This window comes from Poeciliopsis prolifica, unplaced genomic scaffold (genome assembly GCF_027474105.1).
Source record: "Poeciliopsis prolifica strain line A6 unplaced genomic scaffold, Auburn_PproV2 SCAFFOLD023, whole genome shotgun sequence".
Taxonomy (NCBI): Eukaryota; Metazoa; Chordata; class Actinopteri; order Cyprinodontiformes; family Poeciliidae; genus Poeciliopsis; species Poeciliopsis prolifica.
In genome coordinates this window covers 2,912,885-2,929,719 of record NW_026562398.1, presented here as the reverse complement: position 1 = coordinate 2,929,719, position 16,835 = coordinate 2,912,885, and the positions used below count along the sequence as shown (strand labels likewise).

The window sequence follows — 16,835 nt, the reverse complement described above, 5'->3', positions numbered from 1 at the left end:
GCTGAAAACATGTGAATTTAAAAGGAAAAATGATGATAAATATCTGCCCTGATAATAAATCTAAGACTTTACCAGTCTGATTTAACCTTGACAAATGCATATAAATTCAGAGGTAATTCATAAGAAAGCCCCACTCAACATAGTGTGGTAAAAAAAAGTTAGTGTACATTTGCTGCTGTCGCTTCCACTTCATTTTACATTGATCTCTTGTGACATTTGAGAGTAACCATGGAGTTAAAAACGGATATAAACAATGATGGGGATAGATATATGTGAGAGGAAGTGTTTATGGAAAGAAAACTAGTAGGAACACAATGTCAGATTAAAATATGCCTTCATGAAAGGAAATGGTGTGCCAAGATGGGGAGACTAAATGTTTTGTCTGTTGGAGGTAGTTGGTATTTATTGGACCAGGCGCCGTTTATACTCCAACCAAGTTATGTAATGTTGAAACAGAAAGAGGTCTGGCCTAAACACAGGGTCGATTTTGCTGGACGCTGCTCAATACTCAGTGCACCATGGGCCAGTACATAAACCCCGAACACAATGCCAGTCTATTAATCAACAGGAAAATGACAAATTCAGAACAAACAGTTCCGGCTTTTCACCCTGAAAGATTATCAAGCGCAGCCACACATTGTAGCCCTATAATGACCTCACTGAACACTGTGATAAAGATGCATTAGTTGGTCTGAGCAAATGCACAACTTCTCTCTTCAGTACAAATTAGGCCAGTGGAAAGCAGCACATTTCATAACAGGAAGACACTTAGTTAGGAGTGGAATTTGGTTAAAAGGAAGCTCTAATCAGTCAGAAAGCTATAAGTATCTAACAAACACTTAAGAGGATTCTCACTGGTCACCAGTTTAAGTTGATTTTACTAAAATTGAGTGACAAAGTTATTTGCAACTATTGATAAATTTGTATTAGACTTAACAGTCCATCCTATTCTTTCAACTGTGTTTAATAAAATTTCTGCAGTTATTTAGAAAAGTGATACTCTCCTGTCTGTCGTCTGTACTTTTTTTTTTGCTCTGGTTAAGTGTGTATCATTCCTCATTAGATAAATTTATAAATAAAGCTAATATAGCTATAGACAACTGGAACATCACTGATAGTGATGATGAAACATGAAAACCAGTAGAAGCAAGAGTCCACCAGAGGGAGCTAAATATGAACTTATCAGGAGTCACCTGGGTTTGGTACCACTGACTCTGGACGATCCATCTGCTTTCCAGGTTCTGGAAGATATTCTGTCGATACCCAGTTTCTTTTTATTGCTCGCTTTGTGTCCTTATTCCTATGTTGTTACTCTGACAACTATGCTAACATGGAACAGGTGGCATAAACCAATCACAGCAAGAAATAAGGTGATTTATGAATCATACCAAGGGTGAGAAGAAGGGAGGATGTGCCTTCATAGAAAGGCAATTCTATGAATTCTATGAAGATAACGAAACAACCGTTTATGATTTAAAAGTCAATAAAAGACACAATGAGAAAGAAAAACTCTGTGATAGAGAGGTATTGTGAGAATAGCCTGCCATAAACTGGTGTCTATGTACAATTAGAGAGCAAACAACAAGAACGATTCTAAAGATTGTCTTCTAGATATTAGAGTAGAGAAAATATGCAGATATTTCCCTAGAGGGTGTGATCGGATTTGAAATGTGTGTCCATGTGTGTTCAAACTGGGTCAGTAGAGCAGAGCAGAGCTGAGCTCAGCGATCTATGGGCTCATCCATAATTTATCAGAGCCACACAAATGGTACAAACTGAGCAGGGAGTGGCAGGGATGAAGAGCTTGGCCTTTCAACAACGTCTGTCTGCTTTCTGCACTTAACACCTGCAACACTTAGAAATGTTATAGTGTAAGAGGAGAAACAACATTTTGTACTTTATTCAACCAGGAAAGACCCATTAATTTTATATTAACATTTACAATAGTGTCTTAGCCAATATTACACATTATAAAATATATAAGGTCACAATGAATATAAACAAAACTGAAATTGTGTCCAATTTCATATGCAACAGGTAAACTAAATGAACTTTTTAAAAGATTAACATAAAACACAAATGGAGAATTCAGGGTTTTAGATTTGGGGAGGGAATGCTGAAAATACCTCTAAAAAAGGAGAAGTCTGAAACAACTTCACACGAGAAAAGCATAATTCAACATGCAATGAGGAGTCAGTTTTAAGTTTGGGAGGAATGTCAGACCTCGTTGATAGATTGTGAAAGAAGTAGTTAAGCAATGTGAAGAAGCATTCATAAAAATTACATGCCTTTTACCAAGTAAAGTAACAGTCATGTACATAAAAGCTGAGTACATAAAAGTAGCAGATAAAGGTGTTTTTTGTAGCCTGAAAAAGAAGCCAGAACCTAATTCAGAAGAAAAATTGAGTTTAAGATTCAGATTTTTCTTGAAGGATATAATCATAATCATAGAGTATAAAATTAGCTTTTTTTTAGCATTCAAACTAGTTTTGAATAGCACGGAGAGCATTTAAATGTTTTAGAAGACTGTTTGCTCTGGTAAAGGTCCTAATGTTGTTGAAGCTGTGGATGTAATGGACTAAGTCACAGGATCATTGTCATAAAAATGGAAATGAATGTCTGATTTTCTTATTTCAGATTATTGACATGCAAAATAAGAGTGGGCTAAGAACAAACTCCAGGCAAGCACCTCTGAACATACAAAAGATCCTAGGAAAGATACCCTCAGCTTTGACACAACACAATATTTTTGTCAGAATTATTAAACCAAGCTACTATTTGATCCATGGGTGTCCAAAGCACCTAGAAGGTCAGTGAAAAGGTCTGCAAAGTGTTGCTTGCTAACTGCTTCAATAAAATCATTAATTACTTTGCTGCTTTTCCAAAAAGGGTAAGAGAAGGTTAATTTTGCCCAGTATAGAAGTCTATAAAATGACATTAGCAGAGGCATGATGTAGGTCAAGGTTGACCAAAGCATGGTCAGCGTCTGAAGGAACAGAAAAAAAAAGTATGTGGCAACATTAGGACGGCTGAGAAAATACAATATAGACACAAATGCAAGCAAAGAGGAAAGACCAGCTGCAGGCCAAAAATAAATACACAAAGGATGACCCATAGTGACTCACCGCTGACACGTACATGTATCTGCACAAAACCTCATACAAAAGGAAAGAAAGAAAACATAACACCATCAGAGTCATTCTCAGAAAATAACTATATCAATGAAAGGGAACAAAATACAAGTAGTAAAGTATGCATTCTGCTGGACATACAGCATAAAGCAGTAGGTTTGAATACTGGTGAATGATGAGCTTGATTAACACCAGTTGTCTATTAATAGAAGCAGTGGAAGATGAGGAGATTAAGCAGTCTCCTTCCTCATTTAGACCCATATCAGAAAAACATCAAACTGTCTGCGAGGAAAATAAGATTACCTCTGCAAAACAGTTTTCCCGACAAGACTCCGTCCACCCTGCTGATCAACAAACACCATCAAACACACAAACATTCCTGAGCCACAAAAACTCTTCCTGTTCTTTTAAAATATTATATTAGGACATCAACTGTGAAAGCTTTAATGCATATGTTCATTTCGGAAATGCAGTTTGCGTTACAACTGCAAGCAGTGGGTTATGGAAAAGGGCGTTGGCCTACATGTATAATGAAGTGAATATTCAACAGCCTAATTAAACAGGCCCAGGCGACACTTCAAAGGAAACACAAACTGCTTGGGTGAAGAGTTCAAGCACACACAAAGCTGCACACATATGCAACACAGCATGACAGAAAAGATCCAAGTCTGCACAGAAATTATGCGCAGCACAGCAAACCATTTAGTTATGCGTTGAGGAATCCACTTTTGGCATGAATCAGCTCATTTTCAGCTTAATCAGGCTGACTGGTGACCCGTTGGTCACAAACTCAAATATCAAATACTTTTCTGATCAGTTTTAAAATATCTCTTGTTTGTAAGTCATTGCATCAGACTCAGTTAAATATATATCAGGAAGGGAAGCAGAGATTTCTCTAAGGATGTCTCTAGTGGGCCCTGTTCATATGTAGTATTTCAAACACTTACGAAAAATGCTGTCTTCCATGCTGACACTATCCAGTATTGACACCAAGTCAGTGCTTTAGTGAAGTGAATCTAATTTTAGACAACAGATTTTTCTCTTGCTGTGAGAGGTCATCACTGCACCAGACAGGCTGATGAGGCGGCTGTGAGATCATTCGGGAAACCTGTGAGAGGATTCAGCCGGGTTGCGCTGCTTCAGCCCCCACCGTCTCTGAACATCACCCTGTTACTATGGAGACCAGCTCCCCTGTCTGAGACTGGACACAGATGAGAGGGAGAGCGATGAAGTGGGGGGTGAGGAAGCCAAATTGAGGAGGCCTTTAAGACCAGGAGTCACAAAGTAAAGAATGCGGTGGTCAAAATGAAGAAAGAAATAAGGAAGAGAAACACAGAGGTAACAAGGAGTGTAGAGCCTACATGAACACAGAAAACATGCGAGAACATTCTGTGTTTCAAAAGTGACTTTTTCAGCATATAAGCAAATGCAAACACAAACCCCTGGCAAACTTTGAGACATTTATTAGTAAACACATTTTAAAGTCATTGTTGGTCCTTCACATAAATTTCCAATGAAATACATAAAGGCTTGTGGTCATAATTGTGACAACATGCTAAAGAAATTATTATTTTTGCTATGCATACTTGGATTACATAATGAAAACTTTTACGCTACATTGTGTGAACCTACAGAATTGTCTGGATGAAAAAATATTTTGGGATATTATGTAATACCTATTAGTAAAAGTAAAAGTACTATCACATAGTACATAGTGCAATAAAAGCCAAAGCCAAAACTTTTATTGCACTCTTAAAAACAGAAGTGACCAGTGGCATTTTCTTCCAATGTATGGTCTTGGCCGGACACTTCCTTTCTGAACAAACAATCAAATACCTCCACAGCCACACACCACGACAAACTAAAATGTATTTATCATAATTTAAAAGCATTGTTCCCAAAAAAATGAACCAAGACCAGCATTAATTGTACTTAACTCATCGTCAATACTGCAGTTTACTCTGGTGATCAATGATTATCTTGGTTAAATAAAGGCTCTCAAGATAAAAGTTAACTACTGGCAGAAACAATAAAGATAAATCAATAATAGAAGAAAGGTGCGAACTGTTTGTATGACATGATGGACTTAAGATCAGGACTCAGAGATATGATTGAATAATGACTAACAGCCACATTTGATAAGAGGAACTAATGCCAAGAGAGGAGCCAAGTCTTAACTCACTCAAAGAAGTAGAAATCAAACTATAGATTATTAGATTAGTGGTAGTTTGTTGGAGTGATTCCAAATTTCACTGAAACCTCACCATTAGTCAGGTAGCACTGAGAAACTCTATCAGACACTATGCTTGCTCACAGCAGCACACACTCCTAGATACTACCTGCAAAACAACCATCAATGGGTTGATACTGAGTAAACACACAGGGATGACATCACCTCCAGTGTGAATCAAGAACACATGCTTCATTATCCCCTGGGCTGTCCCTTTCTTTCTCTGAACCTCGGTTGTTTGATTATGCCTGGGTGTGCCCGAGAGCCTCGTTGCTTTTCTTTACAAAGATTTTCAAGACAATGTAGGGTGTCAGTGACTGGACATGATACATGCATCAAAATGTGAGAAAACCCAATTTCTACTGAAGGTTTTCAGAAAATGTAATGCCATTGAAGCAAAACCTGAAAAAAAAAAAAAAAAAAACAGCCAATAGGCTGAAAGGGTGAGAAATGATTAGAGCTCAGTGAAGAGGATGTTAAAACTAGCAAGGACAGAACAAGCCTCAGGGACCAGGAGATGTCCAGTTTCTCCCTCCCACCCACACTTACCAATGTTTTCCTTCAGGGTCATGTAGCTCTAGAAATACTGCCAAAAAATGTCAGAAACAATTTTCTACTTATAGACTTTCATGTCAGTTAATTAAACCAAAGACTAGTAAAAACTAAATAGTATAGTTGGTCTAATCTAATTCCAGGTATGTGATAAAATTATGCTCTTGATCAAAATGCTTTTAAATCTAAATATTAGAAACTCTAGACAGGTGTTGTTATCCTGTCAGTTAATTTCTGTCTGCCACACACTAGTGAGCCATGCAGCCAGGTTCTATTCAGTCAATATTTGAAAAATCACAGCCATTATGCTTGCAAAACAGTGTTAACATTGTTGTGTTCCCTTGTAATACCAGTTTTTCCAACTTTACAAGTAACAGCAACATTTCAAGTATGTGATCTACTACGGCGTCCTGAGGGACGGCTGTGCTGAGTGCAGTTGAAGCAATTTGTTAATCTTGACAATCAAAGCAAAGTGATTTATGAAACAGAAGAACAGATATTTGTGTGCTTACAATTATCTAGAACAGCATTCAAATATATTAGCAGGATACCCAATAAAAACAGAGAATAACTACAGCAGCAATAGCCTAGCGCTTCAACATAGTCCCGGAAAGTATTAAGACAGAGTTTATTATCTATTTTACATATTAGTGTATGATTAAATCAGACCAAATGTTTTCTACTTAAGGTCATTTAGGATAACCAAACTTATTTTTGTTTGTTAAATGCTAAGAGGATGAGTGAATCATTTTTTTTAATGGTAAGTTTTTTTTATTTTCTTCAGACAGAAGATAAAATTAAGTTTTAAACTTAATGAAAAGCAAATGTTTTTTGTGATCCTATTGCATGTTAAGATTCATGCAATAGTTTGGCAAATTGTACCTGAAAGAATTGCAGTAACGTAGTGCTTTACAGGAATCACATCATCAGCTTGGATTTTCCAAAATTAAAAGAAAAGGCTATTTTATTCCACGTACATTTTAGACTTTGAATACTTTTGATCTTGAAGATCGGACTATTATGCTGTTGTGGGTGAAAAACCCTAATCAGAGCATAAAATGGTGTGCACAAAAGGAAAAGATGTCCTGCAAATCAGGCTTCATTCAGTAACAAAGAAGCAAACAGTTCTTAAATTGCTAAATTAAGAACTAATTTCTAATTAATGAAATCGCCATGAAAAGACAGCTTTGCTAGGTCAAAGGCTTTAAATAGAAAAGCATGTTAGGTCTTAAAGTACTTTTTTTCTTCCTTCATCTGACATCAGATCCACTTAACATTCATCAGGTCTGAATCGTAATTCTTTATCCAGATTCAGATCTGTAGTCATTAAAGCATAAAATGGGAATACCTGGATAATTTGATTATATAGCCATTAAGTAAACGTTAATATTTAAGAATCGACATTGTCGATTCTTTTCCATTTTTAGGTTTCCATTTTTGGATTTACAACAACAAAATGAAGTGTGTCTTGTCTTAGTCTGCATGGATAATTTACACCAATGTCACATCATGTTCTCATGTAAACAAAAGGAGACAAAGGATGAGCAGGAAGACAGGTGGGTTGTAAAAATTTGACTTGAGGGAAAGAAAAGAGGTCACCTACCAACCCCCTTCTTTTCCAATAATTCCCTCATCTCCACATTTTTGGAAAAAACAAGTTGCCCACAGGCCAGAAGACGACTATGGTTACCATAGACAAACGCTGTTAAAGTTTTTCAGCCAGAAAAATATTCTTATTAGCATAAAAGGTGTAGCCTCACGACTTTTGTTGTTAATTAATATTATTTGTGTGCTACTATGGTGAAAATTTATGGAGGTCACCAAATTAGGAATCACTGTCAACTGTGGCATCATTTACATGTAAATTTAACCACAAGCCTTAAAATCTGTAAAATAGTTTGTTAAGCATATGCACTGACTCATGGTACTTTTTAAATTGTGTTGTTCTTGTGACAATGACAATAAAGACTTTTATCTCATCTTATCTTTATCTTATCTTAACTGATATGACAGCTGCTGCAGGAAGAAAAAAACAGATCTTCAACATTTGCATGAGAAAGCACTTAAAACAAATGCAGATTTTTCTAACATGTAGATTTATTTAGAAGGGCAGGAGAAGACATAATTAATGTGACCACTAAACCACTTTGTCCTTAACTTACTGGAGGAAATGCAAACATGGAACCTCTAACTAATCATGCTACAACTCATTAGACTTGACCAAAAGCTTTGAAAGAAAACGGGTTTTCCGTATTAGCAGAAGCAGCAAATAAATAAATGTTTTTCTCTCTCAACTTTCATATTTTGTTCCCCTAAACAACAAGGAATAGTTGAATAGTAGAAAGGAAGAGATACATAAAACTCATGTAAAATTAAGCCGCCAATTTATATAACTAGATAAAGACTAGCAAGATGAAAAAGGCAACATCATTTACACTGAGCACACAATCTAGTTTATGCTTATATGACCCATGTTGGAGACAGGTAAGAAGCTAGGCATGTGGGATCTCGCAGATTCATTAACATTTACAGTTTGTTTTTATTACAGCTCTAATTTATATCATCTTCCAAAAGCATTTATACCCCTTGGAATATTTCTTAAATTTATCATGTCACAACCATAAATAAAGTACAAGAATAGCAAGAAAATAATCTAATTGGTGAAAGAAGTCATATTTTCACAAACAAAACATGTAGAAGAAGATGGCCTGGTCAGATCAGACCCAAACAAAACTTGTGAACCAGTGGTGGTGGAAGCATTATGCAGTGGAGAGTGGTGAATACAAACACCTGACACATTTCCCTAACAAAGAAAAACCTTGTATCCTTTCAACTACTAGCTAACGCTCTGTTTTGGGTCTGTCAATAAAACCTAAACCGGTTCATTGAAGTTGGTGGTTGTAACATGAGAAACATCAAAAGGGTACAAATACATTTGCTCTTGGTTATTATAAAATTGACTAATTGGATTTTTCTGTAGTTAAAGAAATATCCAATTTTAAGATGCCCCTCATAAACCAGAGCACTTCCATCTCTTCTTTATTGGATTTATTATTAAATGCTCTTTCACTTGGGTTAGTAAGTCTGCCAGTAGATTAGATTAGCTTTTACTATCTAAAAGCAAAATCAGAAGTATGTGGTTTTGCCAGAACTGTTGCATATATATATAAATATAGGTCAGGAGGGTGTGGCTAATCAGAGCAGAACCTAGTTGTTATAAATAACAGACTGAGTTCAAGAACCAGAACATCAGGCTCTCAAAAATAATATTATTGGTACTGAAAACAACCTATCCACTCTCTTTAGCCACATCACTACCAATCGTAAAACACATATTAACAGCCAGTCATAAATGCTCTCTAATCAAAACTAATCACATATACGTGTATAGTTAAAGCCTATTCCTTGGAGAGACCTTGGATCAATTGTAAAGACTTACAGCATTAGTGCGAGTTAATGTTTATAAGAAGCCTGAATAAACTCAGGAGATGGACCACTCAGTTACTACGTGCAACACATCACCCAGAAGAGGAAAAAAATCAAACACACAAAACAAAGCTTCTATCAAATCCAGAAATGTCTGAAGAGTGTAACTGATGCTTCTTGTGAAATACGGGTGCAGGAAGATTTTTATCTTATAATATAGATGTGGATAGTTTTTAAATCAAGTTAAAACCTGTCTTAATAGTATGCAAGAAGCTTAATAGTATGCAAGAAGCATACTATTAAGAAGCTTCATGACAAGTGGTGAAAAGAAGAAAAAAAAAATTAAAAGGATGTTACCCGGATTTCATTGCAAAAAATAAAAAAAGGAAAAAATATGAGCACACATTTGCGTGGAAAGCTTACCTTGGAGTATTGTCTACGAAGACTGAAACGCTGCACCATCCTCTCTGACTGACTGACAGACCCACAGCTGGAATCCCCGATCTACTCCCCTCTACTGACAGCCCTCCAAAGCACACACTGCCTCCAATAACACACACCCCATTCACACACACGTGCTACAAATACACATGCCACCATCCTCTCTAAATAGCCATGGGGTTCACACTGCACCCCTTCACTATGCAAACACAAGTGAGCAGAGAGGAGAGGAAACTGGGGAGAGGCAAAAGAGATGAAGTGGCTAAAGACAAACAGATTTACTGTGTTTCCTCCACACTTGTATTCATAGTGAAGTGAGGTGTGTCATACTCACTCACTCACTCACTCAGTCAGGCAGAATCACATGGCCATCAATGCACAAATGATTTTCCGTAAACACGGATGAAAATGAGACTTTACATTCACGCGTGCACACACCCCTCCACATTCTTCTCTGAAGACAGTGGCTGACGATACCCTCAGTCACACGCGGCTACGGCTCAGCTCTCACTCATCTAGGACGAGGTGAGGTTGCCTCCTGCTTCCTGTCAATGTGCCGAAGGGTGGGGTGGTGAGAAGGATGAGGTGGAGGAGGTGCCGGTAGAGGGAACGAAAGGGAGGAGGGGGGAGATGGCAAAGGAGGAGGGACCAGCTGACTGCTTGTAATAGCTCTCTCCAGAGATTGAGGGGGGTGGAGGGGACAGTGAAGGGGAACCAGAGGGTCAACGGAGGTACAGCGGGGGAAAATTAAGGAGAGGAAGCAAAGGAGAAAAGAATGAAATCGATCACTTGCCGAATATTCCTGGTCACTTAAAAAAAATAAAATATAAAATAAGCCTTGAACCATCAACCCCCACAAACAGCAGGATGTCACACTTCCAAGGTCAACTACGCTGTTACCATGGTAACTAAAAGTAGGGTATACATCATGTTGTAATTTTAAGGGTAGCCACAGCGACAGCTTGGATTGCCCTGATGACATTGCTACGTTGCTATGCTAAGGCAGGGATGTGATGTTAGCTGGAAATGAGCGAGCGCGTTCTGATCTCCTCCACCAGATCTCAGAAATGATCCTCTAATAACGCTCGCATGTCTGCTCTCTGTTAGGGTGAGGTCCTTCACATAGCACAGGAACTTTCTTAAATATAGAGCCTACACTAAAGCTGTTACTGAATGAAAGCACCTCTACAGATGACTGAGATTTGCCAGACACCACTGGATTAAAAAGAAATAACTTTATTCTAATAAAGTAAGGTCATTTTAATAATCCACGATGAGCTCATAGTGTAAATAGCAGCTCCATGTTACTCTTTCAGAGCTGGTTAGTAGATCTCACAGCGACCTCTAGTGGCACAAAGGCCTAAGATGCATCTGTAAAGGTGCATCTTTAAAAAATGTGACATTCATTGAAATGCTGATTATTTTTTATAATTCAGTTTCAAAAGTGTAGCTTATTAATTTTAGAAATATTAGAAAAAGGCTGCTAAAAGATAATTAAAAACTATAACAAATTTAACAAAATGCAATAAGATACCATAAAATACAATCAAACAATATTCAAATGACCGTGAATTAAACCCTAAGGAGAAATTGCAGATGGGATAATCAGCTTTCCATGTGTATTTTATGTCAATGCATGTTGTATTTCTTAAACAAAAGCAGCTGGAACCCTGAATATATATAATTCAACCATTTTTGCAGACCTTCTCTTGTGCAGCCTTGATTCACATTTTAATAATGGTTTCTCTCCTGCCTGTTCTAGACCCGAGACATAAACTAAAGGGAAGGTTGATTACGGTTCCATAAAACATGAACAAAGCAAAAGAGGGAGACCACATCTAGTTGCTTGTCAATCTCTAACTGTACTTGTGTTTTCCCAAGAAGAATTGATTCGTCATCCATCTCTACTTAGACAAACTGCAGAAGGATTTGATTGTAGTTTTCAAAATAGACTGGAAAACAGCTTGAAAAATTGTTTCTCATAAAAGCACACAAAGCTATATATAGTTATGGAAAAGTTCTGATTCAGATGATGTGGGAAGAACAGAATGAGAGCCAGATCACTGCATATGGACAATGTGTTACATAATGAATTCTACGGCTTTAGTGTAGGAGTTTACAGGGGAAAACAAATTGTTTTCTTGACAAAAAACACCTTTTCAACTGCAATATCTCAAATTAATTTGAGCTGAATGGAAAGGGTACTTTTGCTGCAAAAGTACAAACTGCGCAGGTGAGCTTCATGAACATAAACACAGATAGGGCAGACAGATTTCTCCAAAGCCATGAAAAACTGTATATTTTCCTCAGAATTACCTAACAATTGAAATCTTAGATTTTAGAAATCAAAACACAGGCAGTAAACAGCCAGAAGATAAGGCAACTGGTGTGTGAGACATGCTATGAAAAAACTAGCTGTAAACAGATTTAAAGTGGTGTGACAGACTAATTAATGTTTTGACAGCTAGTTCACTGCTGAATACAGTTTAACTGGATGCTATAAAACAGACTGATAATGTGGGGAGAGGTTAGACTCAAACAACCACTGTTGGTTGTTTTAACAACAGTTTAGACTTAGACTTAAACTGTTGTTTAAGTCGAACAGCAATGTTTCTAACTATGGTTTCAGAAATCCTTCTGAAAGTTTCATTAAGTTTCTTCAACTTTCTGAAACTGTGGCATTACAGCAACGAAGCTCATCAGAAAGGAGCTAAATGAATAACGTCTCACTATTTTAGGATTTTAAAGTTCTAGTGTTTGTAATGACAGTTTCTGTAGCAAGTGGTCAGTTGCTACTCTATTGAATTACAGGCAGACTGGGCTTGAAACAATTCCAACATGTATCAGTTCAAGCTAATTTTCACAGATAACACATTTCCTGACTTCCTCCTCTTCACTGGATAAATCACAATATGAATTTTTCCTTCACAAACTTAAATTCAAACTGAAGATTGTGCCATTTCTACTTTTCATTAAAAAAGTATGACATCATTGCTCTTCAACAATTGTCTGCTACGTTCTCAGTTGCTCGTTCTTTTCCCTTTGTTTTATTTTTATTTCTATTTTATATTTTCATTTTATTTTATTTTATTTTTTTTACACATTTCTGGATTTCAGACACAATAAATATAACCATTACAATAAGTAGGCTTGGCCACAGCTGAAACATAGGAAAGGTTGTAACAATTGTACGGTCTAATAAATCTTAGAGTGTACCTATGTACACAACAAAGTCTCAGTAATTTAACTGTTTACATTAACTTCTCAGAGTTTCTACAAATTTCCAGCTCAGGTTTGATATAATAGTTAGGCTCTTTTGCTAAACAGAGACAACACAAGAGTAAGAACAACAGACTTTCACCACGTCATGCTGCAATGGGTCTATTCCAAAAGTACGACACACTTGCCTGAACTCAAACGTACAGTTTTACAATGAGTTACGATGGAATAGCACAACATACATGATGATAGTTGGCTATAGTTGTAACGACAGTGGCACAATTGAACCAGCTGACATTATTCATTGATTTTGAGGCTGGTAATTTCATATATTCTCGGTATGAATGGGAACTAATTCTCAGCTAAAATAGCCACGAGATGTTTTTGTACACAAAGCAGGGTGAACTACAACTTTTGATTGACGATTCACTGACAAACAAAGCTTGACACTTGTGAAAGCAAATAGAGGACACATTGATCGCCCGCGACTGAAGCGGTGATTAATGGCTCCTGTCACTTACTCTGTCCGTTTCCTCAGTAGACTGGTACCCAGACAACAGCACCACATCCCCGACGCCGTGCGCAGGTGCAGGGCTGCTGGGCGTGGTGTCGGTGGTGGACGAGGAGCGTGGGCGACTAACATGCTGCTGTGGGTCGTGGGTGTTCCGCCGCTGCGGAGGCTGAGGACTACTTCTCAGAAGGGGGTCCCGGTCTCCGCTCCCAGACCCGGACCCTTTGCTGCGTCGCGCCTGCAGGCTGGCCCCACGCCTAATCATGCCTGCAGCACCTGAGCCCTGTCCAGCTGCAGAAGAAATCACAGGAGCAGACAGGCGATCAGAGTCAGAAGTGCAGGACCCCAAAATGTCCTGAGGAGCAGAGGGAGAGGCGCCGCCTGCTGACACCACCGAGGAGGATGAGGAGGAGGAGGAGGATGAAGGGATGGTGGAGCGAGAGAGGGAGAGGCGTTTACGCTGATGTTGGAACAGTTGCTTCAAACCCTGACCAAGGACCCCCATGCTTTCCTTGGCGTTTTGGCTCATTTTACTCAAAGAAGGGTGTGCAGAAAGAGATGAGGCCCTCCTCAATCCTGGGCCCTGTGAACCCTCCATCCCTCCACTAGCTGCAGGATTTGAACTGGGGCCCATCTTTTCTGGGTCACTTTGACTGCTTTCCCTCTGCTGCATTTAGCCCTGCTGAAACCAAATAAATATCGCCTAACTTGACAGTCTGCTTTCGCCTCGCTCTCTATCTGTGAGACATGCTGGGGGACAATGACAGAGAAGGGAGAATAAAGGACGGCAGGACAGTAGAAGAAGAGGCGGGACTGTGATGGAGGATGGGATCAGGTCAGGCGCCTTCAGAGGGATGAATCCATATTGGGATCAAGCATCTTTGACTCAGGAACAAGCAGCCTTGGTCTAACACACAAAAAAGGACAAAGTTAATCAGAGGCTCAAATGTTTCCTTGACTAATTGTCATTAATTTTCTCTCAACTGGAGATCAATCAATGCAAACAACTGTAATCCTTGAGAATTAAACAGTGAAAGGGTTTTAAAAATGTTGGATTTAAGTAGGGAACTGGAATACGTAAAGCGGTATAAAATGTTTTATTAAAAAGAAAGAGCTAAAAATATAAACAAACAACATACACTTGAAATAAGACTAATCTGCAAGGCTTGAAGTTGAAATGTTCCTGTTATATGTAGCAAATCCAATGATAGTGATGAACACAAACTGAGGAAGTGAAGACAACCTGAAAAAGACTGCGGGGAAAAGGAGCAAAAAGGGAAAAAACTGAGAAAAACCCACCTACCATCAGCCCAGCTGCCATCCTTTTATTTTTCACTCTTCCTGGGTGCCTGAAAGAGACAAGAATAAAGAATAAAAGATAGAGGGGAAAAAAACATACTTTTAAAATGTCAGCAGCAACTCTAAATGTCTTCCTCACAGGAGTCAAGACTAAGCAGCTTGTAAATCTGATTTTCTGACTTCAGAAACTAATAATAATAATAATAATAATAATAATAATAATAATAGTACAACATACTTCAAAATCTGTCAACCTTTTGATCCAAAAAATACAATTCAGAGAATAATAAATTTTGGTTCAAACTTAAAACCTATTTTAAAACTTCTGGCTGTAGAAGATTAGTGTGAAGAATTACTGTCCATATTTTTAAATAATACATAGTGTTTGAAAATCAGCAGCAAAAAGATATTCAGTTGTACAATTAACTTTGGTTGTGTTAGCTACACAGAAGCTCCTTAATTCTTTAGATCTGTCATAACAAAACAATTTTATGGGAAGAAGACTGTCTTTGAGACAAATGTTTGACAGATTATGACAAAGTAATATGCAATCATTTATATTCAAATAAACACATTCTATCCTGGCATTGACTTTAATGGAATATGCTGCATTATTTAACTACCAATGGCTAGAAGTGAATATCTTCATGGCCTGCCTCAATAAGTTCAAAACTGGAGTTTGTCAATTTCTCTGTTAAACTTTCATAATGAGGAAACATTCATGATGGCTTTTCTGAGTTTAAAAAAATGCTGATCGTTCATTACATCGGAATTTAAACTAGCAAAGCATTCACATGCAGAGTAATAATGCCAGTGACTATCTTAGTCACAGATCACAGCATAGATTTGCAACCTACCAATTGGGAAAGTGACAGACAACTGTGTTTCATTCTGATTCAACACTCGGCTGTTGTCTCAGAGTTGATGAGTCAAATGATAAACCTAAGTTAATCCTGTCCCACAGCTGAAGCTGAACCTGATGTTCTGTCCCGACAGCAGGACCCAACACTCCTGCTATCGTTGTAAATCACCTCCCTCATCTCGAGGCTGATCCCTGTGCGGATTGGATGTTTCTTGATTGCCCAGGGTTTTATGTCCAAACTAAATCCGCTTTCAGGAGCTTTTAGAGGACACTAGCTTCATTGTCAGACTTTGTTTACACGTATAAACATTTGTTCAGTTTCAGAAAGTCTTGGTGATCCACCTTGACAAATTGATGACGCAACTGAAAGAACACCAGATGGGTCTTGCATGACAAATGTCCTTTCCTAGACCAAACGGTGAACCTCATAACATTCTTACAGCCAACTGGAACTGACTAAAAAATAAAGCACAGCTGGCAATGTCACATCAACTCCTATTCTGAATCTGAATCAGTATTTTGATATCAAAAGGCACAGACACTGAGAATGCCGTATATTTTTAAATGCAAGGAACCAAGAACAGTTCCTAACGAACAGAGACAGAGTTGGCATCCTATGAGCTCAGCATGTTTCTCAAAAAATTCACAACACTGTCAATAGCCAATAACAAATGACCACAGGCCAATCTGGAGCAGAATTATCTTCATTCATACAAACATGTCACCATCCATAACTCTACATCTCATTCCTATCTCAAACGTGTGTGCTGACAAAAATGTACAAGAAAGATAAAATAATTGCGACAGCGAAAGAGGAAACTGTGGATAAAAGAGGAAAGGTCACGTCACCAGTCTGGCAATATTTTGGATATTTAAAACAAAACAATAACCATCTATATAAACTGACGTGAAACTTGTTTTTTAATTTACAAACTTCATCTCAATAAGTTATTATCACAGCAGCATGACAAAGCACACGATCTTTTCTAGTCAGTTCTCTTAAATTCATCTCTTGTTGACGGACAAAGCCAACTAGGAATGAATGACACAACATAGAGGTCAGAGTGGCCTGGTTTCTACGACCCTTTAGAAAATATGCTGTTGGCATTTGCTGAATATACAGCTGCTTAGCTGAAAATATGGATGCAGCCTAAACAAGCCAGA

At 37.9% G+C, this 16,835-nt stretch overlaps 1 protein-coding gene across 10 annotated transcripts in view; it reads right to left on the bottom strand.

The window, feature by feature from the left end:
- Window positions 1-16,835, bottom strand: part of tmcc1a (transmembrane and coiled-coil domain family 1a) — a 42,111-nt gene that overhangs the window by 19,104 nt on the left and 6,172 nt on the right. For 2 of the 10 annotated variants that reach the window (XM_055046005.1, XM_055046004.1), the window contains 2 exons: window positions 14,810-14,859; window positions 13,521-13,801 (listed from right to left, as the gene is read on the bottom strand). In XM_055046005.1, coding sequence (XP_054901980.1) covers window positions 13,521-13,801; window positions 14,810-14,831 — 303 coding nt within the window. In that variant the 5' untranslated portion in view covers window positions 14,832-14,859. Of the gene's footprint in view, window positions 1-3,125; window positions 3,219-3,434; window positions 3,452-9,762; window positions 10,320-13,520; window positions 14,418-14,809; window positions 14,860-16,835 lie in introns of those variants that run through there. The other 8 variants (XM_055046003.1, XM_055046002.1, XM_055046006.1 and 5 more) reach the window with 8 other exon arrangements.